The sequence below is a fragment of the Strongylocentrotus purpuratus genome, unplaced genomic scaffold (genome assembly GCF_000002235.5).
Source record: "Strongylocentrotus purpuratus isolate Spur 01 unplaced genomic scaffold, Spur_5.0 spur5_scaffold_11, whole genome shotgun sequence".
NCBI classification, from domain to species: Eukaryota; Metazoa; Echinodermata; class Echinoidea; order Camarodonta; family Strongylocentrotidae; genus Strongylocentrotus; species Strongylocentrotus purpuratus.
Genome location: NW_022145596.1, coordinates 9,994,479 through 10,015,078, shown reverse-complemented (window position 1 = coordinate 10,015,078; position 20,600 = coordinate 9,994,479). Strand labels below are relative to the sequence as shown.

Here is a 20,600-nt window from a genome sequence, read left to right as displayed (position 1 = left end):
TCAAATCACCCAGACTTTTGTAGAATTTAAACCCTACCCCTTCAAATTGGCCTCAATTTGGTATGTGGGGTAATTGAGGCTTTTAAAGCTGAAATGTGAAGTTTTAGCTCTGTCGACCAAAAGGTTTTCACTCTATGGCACACCATCCACATGCAAGTTTTCAAACAACCATATTTCTACAGGTTACACTGGGTCAGTTTGTCTGTATTGACACATGAAGGCCAATTACATTAGCTATCGAAAATCTGTGATTATTTTCCATGTGCAAATTTCAAGTTCAATGACCTCTTGACCTTTGCTTTAACCATGAATTTTACCGTGAAGCTCGTGGAATCTGTCCTGAGATGAAATTTGAGGACTGTAATTATCCTTTTAAATATGTCGGTATTAACGAATTTGACTGAGTAGATACAGAGATGCAGTTATTTGAAAATGCTTTTTTTTTATGAGAGGTCAGGTAACGTTGCATCATATCAGTTGAAATTAGCAACACTTTTTTTATTTGTATAGCTATTTCAGGAAAAACTCGGAAATATGTCCATCTCGTGACAAATTTTCTGATTTCAGGGTTTCAGTAACTCCAGTAAAGACTTGAAGCATAAAAGATGAAAAAAGTCTACAAGTTGCAAAAAGTTGGTAAGTCTATATTTTACACCTCACGCACAATTATTGTTCTCCGAGTCTCCATAGTCTCAATTCCAAAATCATGTAAGTGTAGATTGGAGGACAATTAGCTCTTGGAAGGTTGCCCCCTCGTGCAGTTAGCCCTAGGTAGCCCTAGGACAGCATTCCTGTCGTATGAAGGACAGAGCCCGCGGTACCAGGGGATGGGGGCTCGGTGCCCCCATCATTTTCAAATATGGTATCCCCAGAGTGCTTTAGTCTTCTCATAAATAGCCTGTTTTATTTCTGGTATGTACCTTTTATTTCATTTTAAAATATTTTTATTGCTTTTCCTTCTTCTGATATATGGCGTTTCCACCTCTACATGGAAGATATGACAAGTGCTACTCTTTACCCCCCCCCCCCCCCCCCCCCCCGGGCAATTACCCTTGACAAAGAGTACCCCTCCCTGATAATTACCCCTGAGGACAAGTACCCCCCTGCCAAGTAACCTTGAGGATAAGGCCATGTAAAATTGATTTCTTTATTGATTTCTTTATTGGTTTCTCAGCTGAATTTTTCAAAAAAATTAAGTTCGGCTGAGGGATTCTATGGTACCGTATTTGATAGTTAATACATTTTCAGTAGAAATGCTATTGGGTTTTGAGAAAAAAAATCATTTGTAAATCCACTACATACATGTATGCTGAAAAATAGTTAAATTGCAACCAAAAAAAAGATTTTTGTTGATCCCATTGTCTAGATGTCCTCTGATTGTTGTTTATTTGATTTCAAAACTAAAATATTAAATGACAATAAAATTAGGGATGGCTATAAAATAGAAAGGTATGAGAAAAAAATTCTTTTTATGTGGCCTAGGTACCTCTTGACAATTACCCCAAAGGACAACTACCCCCTGACAACCCCCCCCCCCCCCCCCCAGACAATTTACCCTAAGGACCAGTATAACCTGAGAAAAATTACCCCTTGGGACAAACCCCCCTCAACTAGTTGTGTCACTTTTTATTCAAATATAACGCATGATCGTTTGTGGAGTAAAATATTACCCCCTATTTACAGACTTTCAAGAACTTTTTTCAAAAATTATGGCCCTTATACATACCCCTGTTTTCAGCTAAAAATTGATTACAAATGCACAAAAATTAAAACTTTTCATTTGTGAATCCACTACAAAGGCTGAAATATAGTGAAATTGCATTAACTTAATGATTTGTCAATCCCATTGTCTAGATGTCCTCTGATATTTATATGATTTCAAAACTAAAATATCAAAAGACAATAAAATTGAGGAGGGCTGTAAAAGGGAAGGAGAAAGGGATGAAAAAAAAGGATTTCTTTTTATATAGCCTAGGTACCTCTCGACAATTACCCCCCGATGATAACTACTTCATGACACCCCCCCCCCCAACAATTTACCCTAAGGACCAGTATAACCTGAGGAAAGTTGCCCCTTGGGACAAATCCCCCCACCCACTAGTTGTGTCACTTCATATTCAAATATAACGCATGATCGTTAGTGGAGTAAAATATTACCCCCCCCCCCCCTATTTACAGACTTTCAAGAATTTTCCCCAAAATTATGGCCCTTTTTGCCCAAAATGGCCATTTTCAGCTAAAAATTGATTACAAATTTACAAAAATTACCTTATTTTTGTGTTATTTGTGTGTTATACAAGTCACAGGTCCCCCTTTGAAATATGTATACCGGTATGTGTAAAAGACCCTTTTATATCAAAACCTTTTTTTTTTTTCTTCCAATCTGCTTACATTAAATGTTTGCACACAAAATTTCTAATTATCATGCGTACACCCCGTCAATATGAAGTGACACCACTGGATATATCCTCCCCTCCCCCTTCCCCATAATTTTTCCCCCTATCACAATTAACCTCGGGTAGCCCCAGGATAGCACTCGCCCCCATCTTTTGAAGGGCAGATATGGAGCTACCAGGCAGGGGAAGAGAGCTCAATGCCCCCACTAAATACCCCCCAAAGTTTTTTTTTCCTCTTCTACCTGTCAAGTGTCCCTTTCCAATTCAGATAAATGCCCCTTCACACCTCGGACGATTTCCCCTTTGCCTTTTTCATCTCTCAGTTGTCCTGTGTCATATCTAATAAGTGCACCATTTTTCTCTTCTGCTGAGAGCTCATTTTTACCCATGTTGACCACTTTCACTGACACTTACAAAATGTGTGCTTCAGCTAGGGCACTTATTTATGAGAAGTAAAAGTAGCACTTGTCAAATTTGAGAAGGGGCACTTCTTTGATTTTAAAGGGCACTTTAGTTGTGGAAAGCCATATATCGGAAGGGGAAAAGCTGTACAAAAAGGGGGTACATATCGGAAATAGAAAGTTCATATTAACAGAAGAAAATGAACATTTGGGGGTACTTTAAAATGTGAGGGGCACTGAGCCCCCATCCCCAGGAAACTGAGACCTCTGACCTTCACAAGATGAGAATGCTGTCTTTGGGCTACTTAGAGCTAACTGTGCGAGGGGCAACGTTCCAAGGGGCAATCGTCTGACATGATTTTGTAATCGAGACTGGAGACCCGGAGAACAATAATTGTGTGCAAGGTGTAAAATATAGACTTACAGTTTTTTTGCAACTTGTAGACTTCATTCTTTCATTTTGTATGTCTCAAATCTTTACTTGAGCTACTGAAACCCTGATATCAGAAAATTCATCCCGAGATGGACACATTTCCAAGTTTTCTCCTGAATTAACCATACAAAATACAAAAAAAGTGTGGCTAATTTCAGCTGGTATGATGCAAAGTTACCTGACCTCTCATTAATCAGCCTTTTCAAACAACTGCATCTCTGTATCTACTCGGTCAAACTCGTTGATACTTACATTTTTAAAGGATAATCACAGTCCTCAAATTTCATCTTTGGACAGATTCCATGATCTTCACCGTAAAAATTCATGGTTAAAGCAAAGGTCAAGAGGTCATTGAACTTGATGTTTGCACATGGAAAATAATGGCAGATTTCGATAGCTAATGTAATTAGCCTTAATTTATCAATACAAACAATATGACCCATTGTTACCTGTAGAAATGTGGATGGTATGCCATAGAGTAAAAATCATTTGGGCCACACAGAGCCGACACTGAAAATTTCAGCTTCAAAAGCCTCAATTACCCCACACACCAAATTGGTGCCAATTTGAAGGGGTAGGTTGTTTTTTAAAGTGATAGGGAATAAAGAAGTCAGACTCTGATTTTTGTATTACAAAATGTTAGACTTTATTGTGATACATACATGAAACATGTTTACAATTATTTACAAGACATATATAATAAAATTCAATGGTCTTTGAACACAACAAAGTGTGTAGCATGTCTATTTGTAGAAAGTTGGCTCAAGGAAAAAGTTATCCCCCCAAAAAAAGTGAAGGATATCAGTGACATTGCAACAATTGGGGGAGGGGGTCAACTGAATGTGGGAAAGGTAGTGTCATCAGCAAAACCCCTGTAGCTGCAATCAGTGGTATACCCCTCCCCCCCCTCCCTCTCCTAATTTCAGGCCTGATAAAAACCCGATTTAAATCGGTTTCCCGACTTATTTTATTTTTCCCGATTTTTCTGCAATTTTTTTTCTTCCCGATTTTTTCCTGATTTTGCTGATTTCCCCCTTAATTTCTATATTCTTCCCTATTTTTTCCCCAATTTTCTTACTCGAAACGGGGGAATGTTGTTAGATGCCATTTTTCCCGCGAATCCTTTTTTTTTTTTTTTTTTTTTTACTCAAGGGGGGCGTGGTCGAGGTGAAAACAAAAAACCTATGTTTTTTTTTAGTGCTCACTATCACCCCTGTAATTTAGAGGGAAGAAAATATGACAAGACCCATTCCCAAATCCTTTACTTAATGATGATCCTAATCAGTTAATTTCACTTCCTTGGAAATAACACCCCCACCCCCTCCCTCAATGCACACAGGACTCTTGATATGCCACTGACTGCACTGCTATCAGAAGATTCATTTGTGATCTTTACGTAACATTCTTTGTCAAAGTTGCAGTAAATCCTTACCAATTGGGATATTCATTCAGGGAAAAAAGGGGATTTTTACTATGCAGGTTTATAATTTAATGTATTTCTCTTATTTCTTCTCCCACCAAAGCCAACTTTCAATAAAAGTCTAATAATGTGAGTTGTACTAGAAGTTTTCTCCACAAACAACACTATAACACACAAAAAGAATGTCCACTTTTATTCAATCACACTTGAAAAGAAAGAAAAGGAAGAGAAATATATTGTAACATATATCTACAGTGTACATGAATCCACAAAATGCAACAAGATTTTGAATGGCAACATCTCAAAAAGTATTCAGCCTTTCTCAGTTAAATTTTATGGGTTTTGTTGTAGTCGTATTTAAAAGAAAATCTGTGTAAATTTTACAAGGATCTAAACTAAAATAATAATAATAATTATAATAATAATAATAGCCTAATAGTCCACTCCAAATTTTATTAAACCGAAACGGAAATTCTTTTTGCCCAATTGATCGTGAGCCCGGCAGCCACTGAGCAGCGCCAGATTGTAGGATTTTTCACGTTGTGTAAAGACGGTGCATTGTCTACATTTCCCTAAAACCTTTCCATTGAATCAATTCCAATTCTTGGTGAATGTTCAGGCATCTCTCTTTTTAACAATTGAAAAATGATTATAACTTTGTAGCTTGAGCTTAGATCCTTGTGAAAATTCACAGGAAGATTGGAAACATTTCCTGTGAAATTTAAAAGATGGTCGAGCACATTTTAAGATGTTGCCAATCACAAAAAACCTCATCTCGCTTATTTAATATTTGCAATGACCTGCATATAGACTGTACACATAGAACATACAGGATCTATGCACTGCATGACCGGTATGTTTTAGTATAACTTTTTTTTTTGCACACGTAACATCATACACTGTATAAATATACTCTTGCTATTAGGATATTATATATTATGTACATGAACAATGAAAGCAAAGCCATGACATCTTTGAAAAATAACAAAAATAAACTAAAACTAAATGAAAATAACTGCTCTTACTATACCTATTTACCAGGGGTGGGGGTAACATGAGTGTCATTCTATGTTATACATATCATTGTGCGGCTGGCAGAATAGGTTTGCCGAAGGCTGGTAGCATTGAAATGTCTGTAACTTCAAAAATATGTGCTTTTTTTATTATTTGATCCACAATCCACTGCTCTTCTTTGTTTCTTTTTAGTCAATAAAGAGAGAAATCCACGTCATGTTTATAAAATATGTGTAGATCAGTCAAAATCGCAGAAGGAAGTGATCAGAAATTTGCTTTGTGACATGTGCACGTAATAACGACCTTCTGCAAGTGGCACAATGACATACCTACCGGTACATCTGCCTTTATGCTGGAAGATGTATACAGATTATCAACATTCAATTTGTATGTTTGGTAGCTGCTTTTGACAATACTTTGATTTTGCACAAGAAAGCACCATAAATGAATTCAAAACGTTTTGTAACAGAGGCATTATGCAGAGATTGAGAGATGTAGATGAAAAAGTAAGATAACTCTTTATAATAAACCATAACACAGATTACAAGCACCATCTAATACAAAAATATACTACCACTTCTAAAGTTCAAAATTTGTATATAATTTAGGAAAGGAATTTGATCCTCTGACATAGAATAGAAAATAAAACAAAAAGAAATGTCACAGAAAAGTACACTAACAAAACCAAAGGCACATTAAATATACTACACTGTTAGAAGTTATTTAATTGAAGACTGAAAACTACCTACCGGTAGACCCTATAAAGATTACTGACTGTAACAGCTACATTCATATAAGATACACAATGGATGAAAATCGAAATTGAAATCTTATTGGTATGGCTAGAAAGCCTATGTCTGCACAGTTTCTATTCTACACACAACTGCGTAATTCTGATTCAACACCCAATTCTCATCTGTAATATAGTGATATGTATTCATTCAAAAATTAAAGTCAGAAATATTGAGAAAAAACATTGTTAATTTTAGCCTTGAAATGTAATATTTCACTTGAAATTACTGAACTGGAACCTTTCTTTTTGCAATTCAACCTAAGACACAGCTGCCTTTTCTTGTGAACTTTCGTTTTGCTTGAAATCTGATCTTTGGCACAATTACTCTTTAGAAGATAAGGAATAATTAAAGCATTAGAGGAATATACAATGAAACCTGTCTATAAAGACCACCCAAGAGAGACAAGAAAGGTGGTCTTTATAGGCAGGTGGTCTTTATGTAAAGGTTCCTTTAGTACATGTTTCAATGAGAAACCATTTCCAAGGGAAACCAAAAATGTGGTCTTTGTAGACAGGTGGTCACTAAAGCAGGTTCGACTGTACAAGAAAACCTTTGTGATTTTTAAAGTCGATTGTTAGGTGTGCAGACATAGGGCTCCCCATCATGCATCTAGAATCAATACTGCCTATTGTCTGCAGTAGACAAACTTTGGTTTTGTTCTTTATCAAAGATGCATGGAATTTCATACAAAATTTAATTACCAAAAGTACCAAAAGAAAAAGACAGTTTGATTACACTATGTTTTAATATTGAGATATATATCTCTCTTCTACTTCTATGTACCGGTAATAATATAATGAGATTTCTGGAGATATTTTGTTCAAGTATATACAAAATAGAAAATAATTCATTCAATAAAAAAAAATCTTATTTACATACAATCAATGTTCAACGTTGTTGATCTTGGCAAATAGATACACTTCTATAACATACTAATTTGTCCTCATATATCAAAGCACAGCAGCTAGAATGCAAAGATGTTTATGTTCGTAGCTACAAAATAATTACAAAAATAGCTTGCTTTAAAGTAACATTCAACAAAAATTATGTAGTATTGGAAGATAAAATATAATCTGTATATTCGTTATAGTTCTCGATTCTAGTACTCTGCATTTAAGCACACTTAATGGTAGGACACAATGAGTTAAGGGTGCAAATAAAACTATTGTCCACTAAAATCTTGTTCAGATATGATGCAGAAAAAAGAGATTTTTGTCTTTTTAGACGACTTCACATTTCTTCATCTTATAACACAGAGCGTAGTGAACACGCTCAAGTCCTTTGTTGCGTACAGTTGGCATTCTTTTACACCAGAACAAAATTGCAGTGTTTTTTTGCGGCAGTTTACCCCACCATATCTGAACAAGCAATTATTCATCTATTTGACCAAAAGGTAGAAAGGTTTACTGGCCATTGTCATGGTTTCTCCTACTGTAAAACTAGAAAACTTTTGGGTGTGTATATTTGTGAATTTGAGAGTGGTATTACAGATTCATCTTCTTGCTGTAAAATTACAGGTGATTGAATCACAACACTGATATAACACTGTTTTTTGCAACTCATCGGACCTCTCATGAAAAGATGGACTTCATTATTCTTCAACAGTTTACTTATATTTTTTTTTAACCTTACATTTTAATTTGAAAGGCTGAATTGAGCAATAAACTGCTTATCAATTAAACAAATTAAATTTTTACTTTTCAAGACTAATCAAATGTTTGGATCAAATACTTTTGAAAGAACTTTTCCTTTGATCAAATTAATTAGCACTGCATTTCAATACATAATTTAGAATCACATAATTGCACTTATAAGATAATCATCATATATTACACAACAAACAATCAGTTTTTATTGTCTCTCACACTGCAAGAATTCTACAATCTGACCAGCTTGCACAGAGTATTAATATCCCAGTCATTACACCAACCTGAATCCAAATGGGACTCGAAATCGACTGATTATTGGCCATTCGTGAAAAGGATTCATAATTATATACCAAAAATTCATACAAATGTTAACAATCATCTATATATATATAACCCTTTGTAATTTTATATATATTTCTTTTATACATGTACATACGTATGATAGTTATCCATGTAATTTCAGTTGTATGAATGTGATTATAGAATCTCTATAAAACCAATCAATCAATCAAACATGTTTGGTCAGTTGTTCGTTTCATACCAGTTTGTTGATGTAAATGGGGTATACTAGTCTTATATTTTATGGTTTGGACAATACTGTATTTCATATACTACAAACAACAAAAATGTAAATGATCATACTATATTTTGCAGATGGTCTCCACACAATTTTACCTAAAAAGCTCATCCTCAATGAAATACTATATTCTGTTCTTTCAACAAAAGATGAAAACATTCTTTCATCACCTACTCTCCAGATTGGTTGTAATAAATGTCATCCCATATAAACAGAGTTTTCTATGCTTGATCCACCAATGATGGCTAGACTCTTGGTTGCCACGGTGATGCTTCACACAGCTATCTTCCTTCCATCTGGTATCCTTTAATTTGGAGAGTCCAGAATAGATACGAGCTAACCTTTCAATGACTTCCTGATTTTATACATATGAGACAGGTGCATTTTCGTATGGATCAGAAGCTTGTCGTTCCACTTTCTTCTTTGCAGAGGGTGGAGGTGGTGCTGCCCTCGCCTGTTGAGAATAAGCCATGAGACAAATAAGTATTAATTAGTCAAAAATATAGGTCTAATACACGGGTGGGGCCAGGTGAGGGGGTCAAAGGGATCTGAACCCCTTTTTTGTATGTCATAGGTGAGAATAGTCAGAATACCTCAGGAATTGGACCCCCCCCCCCCTGTAATAGCAAGCCATTACCGGAAAGAGTAGAAATATATATATATATATATGTAAATGCCAACTCAACTGCCTCTATGCAATGTTTCACTTGAACTGAACATATATAGTATGAAGAAATGTCTTCTGACTTGTAATCTGTTGCCAAGGCTGTCTTCTAGAGAGTTGTGATTAATCGTAAGTCCTCCAATCAATCGCAAAATTATGAGCTCCCATCTCAGTAGTACAGAGTCAACATCAATATCGAAATTGCACATGCTATTAAGTTATTTTATATTTAAAGCTGGGGCCCTAATGACGTACACATGTACATGTACTTCTCAAAATGCACACAACTATACATCCAGTCAAACCTGCTGTAGCTACAACCTGTCTATAAAGACCACATTTTTTATCTCCCCTGAAGAGAGATTCACAATGACACTTGTATTAAAGGAACCTGCTTTTCTCGTCTCCCTCTGGTGGTCTTTCTATACAGGTTTCATTGTACATTTACCTGTAATCAATTCACCATTCTTGCATTTTAATTAAAAACAAATTAAAAATTTGAATGTTAATCCTTGCAAATGTTGTACTTGTACTTGGACTATCTTTAATAGCTATGAATTATATGTAATATCAAGAGATGACAAACTTACTGGTTTAATGGATGTTGAGATGGGCGTTGTCGAAACAGGACTCGCTGGTGTCGACCTGGTGCATTCTACATAGGATGGTTGCCTCATGTAAGCAAATTGACCAGGCGGAGATGCTGGAACAAGAAAACAATAGCAAAGATATTATAATGGAATGCAAAGGATAATGCTGGTTGTTAACAAAAATGGAAAATTTGTCTCTGTGCTATGCTAGGCATGAAAAATAAAACCCTCTTGAAAAACCGGCTTATATGGAGTTGACAACATCAGTACAGATTTTATACATGTTTATCTACCTAAATCCTGATTACCAGCCATTTTATTCAACTGCTATGAAAAATGGCACCTCCATGGATGAAAGATACATTGTATACATAAGTTGTTGCTATGTCTGGCAATTGACTGGCAAGCTTTTAAGTTTTCACAAGAAAGTCTTGCTAAAAAAAGTATGCATAAAATTAGTATACAGGGGAGCATTTAATAAAACATAAGTACAAGTTCACCGACATCCATTGAAATGCATGTCAATTTTAATACAAACATTTCAATGGAAAGTCTGTGAACTTATACTTCTGACAGATGTTGTATTGCCCTTTGCGACCGACCCAAAAATCTTGAAATCTACGGTCGGCTTTTTAAAAAAGTTTCTTTTTGTTACCAAAAGTTAGAAATATCAGCCCAAAGAGGGAGTAAAAAAATAAAATTATTTAGTAAAAAAAAAAAAAAAAAAGATTTCCGACCGACGCATGTTTTGGCACCTAAAGGGCAATACAACATTTTTTTTTTTTTTAAAGACCTGATCAATACCTAGCTCATTAGCTGATGCTGGGCGTCCCTTATCAACCTCCTCATAGTCAGGGTCATGATCAGTGACGATGGTGGGTGGAAGGGGAGGGGGCGCAAAAGGAGGGGGTGCAAAGGGGGGCGGAGAGAACAAGGCCGCTTCGGCGCTCTCGTATTCAGGTGATTCCGGTGCGGATCCAGGCATTGTTTCTCCCTGTGATGGATGGATGGAGAGGATTGAAAACACATTGAGAAGGGTTTCTATTAAAGCATTGTATCGTTCAAGAAGGACCATGGTTGGTGTGGGAACCCATGGGTAGTACAGTGAAGTCTTTATACCATTGTGTGCATGCATGGCGCAAATTTAGGTCAAAATTCTAAACTCCTTAGTAAATATGGATAATGTGGATGACGCATCAAAATGTGGCATAGATATGGTCATGAAAGGTCAAAACTTTGGAAACGTCCAAGTCTAAATCTGTTGGTGGAGCATACTTCTGGAGGCCATATAACAATACTTGCATGCATGCACAACTGGCCTTGTGTCATATTGGTAGTCCTATATGTCGACATAAGGCAATAAATCTGACCAATCTGACCAAATAAGCTACCTAGCTTTCTTGTCATTCATGCAAGTATCACAAACAATCTTACTGTAAAGGTTTTATCATCAACCCCTACTCCATCATGCAAAGCAACATGCATTAGATATGGAACCTTCTCCAAAGAAGCTTATAAATCCAAATCTAAATGCCGGTGAATCCGAGTACAGATTGTTCATCCAACTTTCGATAATTCCATATCATATGAAAACGAATGACAGACAAGTTTTCAGAACACTCAATATCATATGGTTTGTATATTAGCTTTCAATCTGAGATGATGAATAAGAACAAAAGATGATACAAACAGAAGATCAAAGTCATGCAACACAAAACAGAGAACCAAGTTTACCAAAATGAAGACATTCATTCAAAATCAGACTTGCATCAACTGTGTTAAGGATAAATTTGTAGAAAGTGGTATGAGATCGCTGTACATGCTTCAATTTATGGTCATTAGTTCATAATTTTTTTTATTGTTGATAATGACAAATGACAAATAAAATATTTCTTCTATAGCAATTGCATCATAATCATAATACTCCTAAAATTAGGAAAACAATCTTGGAGAGTGGAATGGTCTTGTTTTATTATTTTTTAGGGAATTAAAAAGACAATTTCAAAAGAGGTGTTGCAACAAGATGCATCAAGAAAATAAGACCATGGCAGGCAAGCAAAAAAGTGATGTGAGGATAGCGTGCCTGTTTCCTGGAGAGTCTTGGGCTGTTCCGAGGGCTGGTGCAAGGACTGCGGGAAGCAGAGGGAGCTAGAGCAGTGCTGGTGGGTGTGGTAGGGGTACTGGTAGTAGTGGAAGTGGTGGGGTAAGAGGGGATATTGGAGGAGCGCAGGGGATCCCGTTGGATGGGGAAAGCCAAGACACTTTGTCTGTTTCTTGTCGGAGAGCAGCTGCGGGACCTTATAGCCCTTTGTTTCCCATCATCAAACAAGGAATCTGCACACAGGGAGTTGCTTCGCTTGGATTCTCTCCTCGGGGGAGTCACTGGGGGCATGGTGGAGGAGGGATCGTGGGGACCGTTAACAACGACCGATGCTCGATTCTGAGACCAGAAGGAGTTTAGGTTTCTCAGATGACGCTCTAGGGTGGGACTGATAACCCTACTGGATACTCGTTTATTATTCGTTACAGCTAAGGAATTGAGAGTGTTTGCCTTGCGGTAGTTAGGGGGGCTAATGCTCTCCTTTTGCCTTTGATGAAAGATGAGGGATGCAGTGGGGCAACTAGATTTCCGGTCCTGGTTTCTAGATCTATCCAAATCATCTTGACAAGCTTCATCGAGGGAAGCAGAACGGCGCTCTACCCCCATGGGACTCTTCATGGCTTCCTGGGTCTCTTGCCTACATCCCTGTGCCTTAACCTTTGACCTTTCCTGTCGATTCCTCGCAACTCTTGCATACTGATCAATGTGGGGCCGACCTTTAACCTCTTCCTCCTCTTCTTCGACAACAGCAGTGCAGAAATCCGAAAGCCTCTCAGGACAGCTGTGATCCCGCTTAGGACCGTTAGACATGGACTTGGTCTCGAGGGAGTCTAGACTATATGGAGGACCCTTAATCTTCCTGTAGTCCAGGCTCTGTGACTGTTTGAGGATACCATGAGGTGGAGGCTTCTTGATAAGACTTTCTGTTCTAGGACTGATTGGTGGGCCTATTCTTGTGCTGTACATGCCTTCCAGCAGACTGAGATCCGGAATCGACGTTGCTCTCTTCTCTTCACGCAAGCTTCGTGCACTAGATTTTCCAATATTAAAGCTAGCGCTCAACTTTCTTCCTTCCCTCTTTTGGTTAGCAAAAGAGAAAGTCGTTTTCTTTTTGCCACATTGTCCTTTTGATACCTCTTTAGAAATTACCCCTGAAAGGGATGTCACATTTTCTTGGCTACAGGATTCACCCTCATTACTCTGTTTACATGATGTCTGAATCGTCGCTTCAGCATCTGGCCTATTTGATATGGCCACTCTATTGTTTTTGTCAGTTTCCAACATTACATGTACATTTTTTTTATTGCGATTGTTATCTTCTGTCTCTTTATCTTTTAGGTCAGAAACACATGTTTCTGTTTCCCGATTGAGCACGGGAGTGCTGAATTTTTGCTCCAGACTCTTTCGCGAATTGAGGAACCTTAACTTACGAAGAGCCTTATCTTCTTCTGACTGGTCTTCAGTACTACTGCCATGTTTTGCAGTCTCTTTCTTAGGCCCTCCGTTGCATTTGGATTCATTCAAGGCTTGTTTCTTGTCCACTTCTGAACCTTGTCTATGTATCTCTTGTTTCTGTATCTCTTGTTGGAGTGATCCTAGTGCCTCAGGTCCATTTACATAATCCCTGGATTCATCTTGCTCAATTTGGTCCTTTCCTTGTGGGCCTTTTATGCGCTCTTCTTGTCCATGTGGGTGACTGTGCTGGCCTAGTCTGCTTTGGTCTTGACTTGTTCTTGCTTTTGTTGCTTGGTCTTGTTCCAGTTGGTTTGATTGGTCTTGTTCCAGTTGATGGTATAGTCTAGTTTGATGTCTGTGTGGGTCTTCTCTGTGTGGGTCAGGTCTGTGCTGTTCTTGTCTATGTTGGTCTTGTCTTTGTGGGTCTTGTCTGTGATGATTTTGTCTCTTTAGTTCTTGTATGTGCAGGTCTTGTCTGGGCAGGTCTGGACTGTGTGTGTTTTGTCTTTGAGGGTCTTGTCTTTGAGGCTCTTGTCTGTGTGGGTCTTGTCTGTGTGGGTCTTCTCCGTATAAGTCTTGTCTTGTTTTTAATTGGCAATAGGAGTTTTGTTTCTGCTGGTCTAGTCTCACTTCTATGTGTGGGTCTGTTTTGCATGGACCTTGCCTATGATGATTAAGTATGTTTTGTTCTTGTACATGTTGGTCTTGTCTGTGAGGGCCTTGTCTATGTGGGTCTTGTCTTTGTAGGTCTTGTCTTTGTGGGTCTCGTCTGTGATCATTTTGTCTCTTTTGTTCTTGTTTGTGAAAATCTTGTATGTGGTGACCTGCTTTTTGTGGGTCTTGTCTACGTTGGTCTTGTCTCTGAGGGTCTTGTCTACGTTGGTCTTGTCTCTGAGGGTCTCGTCTCTGAGGGTCTCGTCTACGTTGGTTTTGTCTCTGAGGGTCTTGTCTATGTTGGTCTTGTCTCTGAGGGTCTCGTCTATGTTGGTCTTGTCTCTGAGGGTCTCGTCTATGTTGGTCTTGTCTCTGAGGGTCTCGTCTACGTTGGTCTTGTCTTTGTGGGTCTTGTCTTTGCGGGTCTCGTCTGTGAGGGTCTCGTCTGTGAGGGTCTTGTCTTTGCGGGTCTCGTCTTTGGGGGTCTCGTCTGTGAGGGTCTTGTCTGTATGGCCCTTGCCTTTGTGGATCTGGAGTGCACGGGGCTTGGTTATGTCTTTGTCTTTGAGGGGGTTGTCTATGTTGATCAGGTCTCTGGAGACCAGTGTCATGGTAAGTGTGTAAAGGAAGGGGTAACTGGGGTCTACATCGACAAGGCTGGCTCTCTTTACAATCCCAACAGGACTTGGCACGGGTCAGGGTCTTGCTCTTGCTCTTGTTGATTTGTTCAGCTAAGACTTCATAGTGGACAACACCACCAGATTGATTCATGTTGCTATTGAGGGTATTGAGGGAAGGGCTCTTGGTCCGGTCCAAGGCACCTTGGGAGAATTGCTGGACTTGTGGTGGGGCACGGGGATGTGGAACGAGACCAGAAGCTTTGAGAACTGTGTCGTCTGTTGATTGGATACGGAACCACTTGTTGTGGCTTCCCATTTCAACAGGGTCACGTCTTGGCTCAGGTAGTGGAGGTAGCTTTCGTGCTGACTGGATGCATTCTTTGCATTTAGGAGCTGACGGGGATTTACGAGATGGGATTAATTTTGGGGGGCGTTTGCTCTGATCTTGGATCTTGCGCATGGGAATGGGGTTTTGGCTTGGGCTAGCAGGGTAACGGTGAGTTCCCTTTTTGGGACCTTTCTTATATTCTACTTTCTTGGCTTTTTTTATAGACCTCCCAACTGAATTCCGATTGGCCTTTCGAGCAGCGATAGGATGTCTGGGGGATGTCCGCTGCGGAGGGCGACGGGAATGAGGAGGGGGCTGATTGGAGAAAAAGGATCTAGAGGAGGGCTTAACGGCATAACTATCTTCTGAGGAACAGGTCCAAGAATCATTGGACGAACAATGGGCATCATCTATTATGATAGAGGGCACACATCTGTGCGGTCTGTACTTGGGCCTGGACCTAGATTTGGACTTGGACTGGAATGGGAGGTAAGAAAGGTAACAGAGAAGATACAAATATAGAGACTTCAACAGAGCTGCTAAGCTAGAGTGACTACTGCTATAATATCTAAAAATATCTCCGAGGGAAAAATACAGTATAAGCATTCACATATAAATAAAACCTGAATTTCATATTGGTACATTATAACAATAACATGTTTACAATACATTGTAAAAGATTTAGTATCATGCAACCTATATAATGTTTGATTTGTTATGGCAAGACACTTACGTCATAAAATTTGTTAGTTCTTTTATCAGCACCTAGATTTTGGTGAGCACTAAAAATACCTTAATGAGTAAAATCAGATATAATACAGGACTTATTTCAAACAAAGGGATATTAACAAAAACTATTGGCTCTTGCAATATCTATCTTAAAGTTTTGTTTTTCAGTGACTAAATCCATAGACTGCCAAATAATTTATAGATACTGCACATACACAAAAAAGTTTTTGACAGGAAAGAAGTAAATGAAACATTTCTTCAAATGTAAGGGTCTTTCTAAATTATCATTGTCCGTCAAACCACTGTTGGGATTAAACCCTGTGTTGTGGCCAACTTTTATATGAATCTTCCTATCCCCCAAATATAAAAAAATAAATTCAAAGATGAAAATGAACACAGAAGATGAACTTACATCATTCGAACTCTGCCGGGACTCCGAGTTCAGCTCCTCAACAAGAAGTGACGGAAAGACGCCAATCTTTCCATTGAGTTCACCTTCCCAGAAACCATCATCGATTCCATTCTCATCCCGTCGAAGGAGCTTGAAGATTGTACCATCCACAAAAGATAATTCCTCTTGGCAGCTACCAGCATAGTCATAAAGAGCTCTCACCATGCAAACTGGAAAACATAAAAATAGCAGATACAATCATTCATCTTTTAAAGCCCCACTGCACAACTTATGGCTACTTGCTCCCTCTATATAGAAAACAATGCCTAAGCAGTGCCTGTTGGTCCCCCATGATCATCCTTTCCTTATGTTAATTGAGAGCCGAGTTGATGAGATAACCACCTGTCAGTGACCATGTTGGGAGGTTTAATCCCTCCTGGCCAAACTAGTGCAGACAGGCTGTAAGATCATCATACATTTGTCAATGAATTCTCATACCTGCCAACCTTTCTTTCACAGCAGAAATTAGGAATCTCTTCAGGCAAAAAGAATATGGTATACTATCTTTACACAAATAATCAGAAAAAGAGAGGAACCTATGGTTCAAAATGTAAATTTGAAGGCCCCAAATTATGAGTGGTTGGCAGTTAATATGGATTCTACAGTGCTATATGGAGTGTGAAAGGTCTTAGATTGCTTTAAAGACAAGATTGCACAATTTGTTGTATTAGCAGGTTCAATATTAAGATGTGGTATCAAGGGTTTGCAAAAAAAGAAGAGCACTGCTGTTTAAACTGATTCTTTTTTCAGCAGGATTTAGCAGATTCTGTACCTGTATTTTATTGTATAATAACCTTGAAATATTCATTGTATTGTCACATCCTCACTAACCATCTTCAAAGAATTTTAAATCTTTAGGTGCTCTGGACAAGTACTTTAAGGATCTTACCAAAAATTCTTTATTTAAATTTGAAATTGGATCATATTGGATGAAATAAGCTCTGTTTTTCAACTAGCTTACTTTAAGAATCAAGTTACCAACTCCATACACCAATCCATCTATAGGCTAAACAGAAAGCAACAAGAGTCGTGTTTGCAAGTTCTCAAATTTTCAATCACTTTATTTCATGACCATCGTCAGAAACTGAAATGAATAAATAAAGGGATTTCTGTTTAGTCCTGTCCGCACACATCATCTGTGGCAACACGGAAGCCATCTATGTCTGTCACATGAAATTTCTATAAGGCAACAGCAAGCAATTTACTTGCAGGTCTTCCAGAGTCCTTACCGCTCCCCTGGATACCCATGACAGCCTGCACCTCACTACCTTTGCACGTTAAGAACCCACTGCACTATTCATATAAGAGTAGGGGGAAACCCCGGTGTAGTTGTCCACCTGCACACACCCCAGTATAGTACGATAATACTCTGTAAAGAGGTATGTACTCAAAATGGAAGAAGAAGAAGAAGGGACTTACTTGCAGGTCTTCCAGAGTCCTCACCACTCCCTTGGATACCCATGACAGCCTGCACCTCATAGTCCATGGAGGATTGGGAAGAGGCGTGCCCTAGAACCTGTCCAGGCTGCTGCTGCCCCCCTGCATCTCCCTTGGGTGAGGTGCTGAAGGAGAGCCGTTGCTGCTTCTCAACCTCGATGTAGTTCTCTGGGACGTAACCCATGTCTCCATGTTGGTTTCTCGCCTGGAGAGAGGACCAGGAATTTCAATTTAGAAAATATTTACAAGGTATTAACAATTTACATTGTATGTTTTTCAAGTCGTGTAAATTTAACCTTTTTTCTTCTAAATTTGCATGTATTTCATGTTTGTTTACTTTTCTTACTTTTACTTTTGTATATAACTTTATTTCTGTATTTTTAATGGAAATGTGGAAATTCAATTCAATTCAATTTAATTAAATATGTGTATGGTGTACTGCACTGATGGAGCACAAAAGATTTTTTTTAAAGAGCTAATAAAAAGGGGAGGAAAAAAAAGAACATGTATTTCAACCATTGCCACTAAATGTTTTTTATTCTCAGCTTACTTTGGAAATGCGAAGGACTGTGGGCGACCAAGTTTGATAAACTCCTCTCATGAATCACCTAGAGAATGACCTCTGAGTGACCTCTGAGTGACCTATTGAGTGACCTCTGAGTGACCTACCTTGAGCCAGCCGTCTCCTTCTGATTCCTCAATCAGTTCCAGGACGTCATGCAGTCTGATGGTCAGCTCATCATCACGCTGTGCCTAGAATAAAAGATATCATCAAGATTGATCAGGAGTGGACAGCTAGAAGGTATATCGAGGCTAACAACAATCTGCCCCATAAACTCTTGGAAAGGCAGCTGTGAATGAAAAGAGTATTATCCAAAATAGATTTGTCAATTATACCAAACGTTTTCAAAATAGTAAAAAGATGTTGAATTGTTCAGGCACTTAATCTTTGAAGATTTGACAAATATTTTTTTTAAGTTACATACAAAATGATTATTGTTATGAAGATCAAAGAGAGATATTCTTTTTCTCATATCTTTTCCTTCAGTTCTATTACCGATGGAAACTGCCCCGTGATAATCATAAATTATTAGTTTGGCAGTTGATAACAGTGTTATAGAACTAGTTTATGACTTACTGTGTAATCAAAGATGGCTGTGCATTTGGATGGATTTTTGCTGCTGATGGAATGTCCACTGGAACCCTGACTGACCTGGTCATCATAAGATTGGTCAAAATCGTCTACCGAATCAAAACTTGTGATGCTATACGAATGGAGCTCACGCTGGAAAAGATAGAAGAAAAAAGGATAGACAGAGGAATTAATATATGAGCAAAATGTAATTGTTTAATCTACAATGCCTACTTGATCCTTGACTAATCTAGTCATTGTACAAAATGTGACCCAATGTCAGACCCAAAATCTGTATTCTGTGTACAGATAGAAAAAAGGACTCTTTTCCTTCCTTTTCCTTGTAAATCAATTTCATAATCTTTTCTAAAAGTGATTTATCATCTCATCTCTTCAAATAATAATTCAGGTTAAAATCTTAACAGAAGAACTAAATATTAAGGAAACCCATCAGGTCGAAAAAACAGTGGAATATACAGAAAGTTTGTAAAAGAATCAAACACAAAAGAAGTGAATCGCCTTTTTCCTAACCGACTCCAGCCCCAATCCAAAATGAACAATTCTTTGCCATTCAGGGTAATTAATGTTTTGTTCCGTCTTGTCGTTCTGATGTTGGCTTCAGTGGTGTGAATGAGGTATTAGAGTTAAGAGAACCTTCTGCACAAAAAATGAAATCTCCACAACCTCAAAAGAAACTATGGTTATCCGTTGCTTACCACATGTGGTGCATGTTGCGGGTGATGATCATCATCACCATCATCTAACTCCTCATGGCTTGCTTCATAGTGTTGCTGCTCCACTAATGAATGTTGCTGCTCCTGTTGAGAATGTTGCTGTTGAAGCATGGTTTGTGCCTCTATCTCGGCTTCCTTAGCTATTGCTTCATATGCACTGTTCAGCCATTCCTCAACATCAACTGAAATACAATGGGAGAAAAATAGTATGATTTTTCTCCCTTTTTTTCCCCTTTTATATATATATTTTTGTTGTTGATACAATGTAACTTAAAATTCTCTACTTTCAACCATAACATAACACAATAAAAAAAAGCAATTTAATAGCGTTTTGAAGCGTGTAAACATTAAATTAATATTTTACATACATGTAAACCAAACTCTATTTCTATAGCTAATATAATGGTGTAATGCAAGTCCTCTTAAGATGACCTTCGTGATCATATTATTATGCAATTGTTTGAAAGGATGTACTATAAATAAAACCTTTCGAAAAATGAGAATCTCAAATGAGAATCTAAACAAGCCTAGTGTTTCTAAACTACTTCATGTCTTTACAAGATGTACTTCTAATGAGTTTATCCTTTTTTCCTCTCAATTTTCCTTCTTTTACCAGTCTTTGAAGCCCCTCTGCACTAGTTTGGCCAGGGGGATAAGACCTCCCTGCAAGGTCACCAGCAGATGGTTATCTCATCAAATCAGCTCTCAATTAACATAAGATAAAGGGGACCATGGGGGACCGATGGTCACCGATTAGGTATTGTTTGCTATATAGAGGGCACAAGTAGCTATAAGTAGTGCAGTGGGTCTTTAATAGATGAGTTTCAGTGAGTGGGCTTACTTCCTGCATTTCTCATGACATCTAGTTTGGCCTCTGCTTTGAGTTTGTTGGTCTCTGCTTTCCTCCTGGCCTCCCTCAGGGTGTCTAGCTTCACCTCTGGATCTTTGTCCTGTGAGAACCCACTGTCTGAAGAATTGTCAGACCCCTGCATCAATGGAGACACATGCATGGAAGAGAGTA

At 38.2% G+C, this 20,600-nt stretch overlaps 1 protein-coding gene across 3 annotated transcripts in view; it reads right to left on the bottom strand.

The window, feature by feature from the left end:
- Positions 1-10,953: 10,953 nt before the first annotated feature.
- Positions 10,954-20,600, bottom strand: part of LOC585408 — a 61,641-nt gene continuing 51,994 nt past the window's right edge. For 2 of the 3 annotated variants that reach the window (XM_030980585.1, XM_030980586.1), the window contains exons 12-18: positions 20,421-20,565; positions 19,562-19,761; positions 18,852-18,998; positions 18,383-18,466; positions 17,696-17,918; positions 16,238-16,446; positions 10,954-15,573 (exon numbers count right to left, since the gene is read on the bottom strand). In XM_030980585.1, coding sequence (XP_030836445.1) covers positions 11,926-15,573; positions 16,238-16,446; positions 17,696-17,918; positions 18,383-18,466; positions 18,852-18,998; positions 19,562-19,761; positions 20,421-20,565 — 4,656 coding nt within the window. In that variant the 3' untranslated portion in view covers positions 10,954-11,925. The remainder of the gene's footprint in view (positions 15,574-16,237; positions 16,447-17,695; positions 17,919-18,382; positions 18,467-18,851; positions 18,999-19,561; positions 19,762-20,420; positions 20,566-20,600) is intronic. The other variant, XM_030980587.1, reaches the window with a different exon arrangement.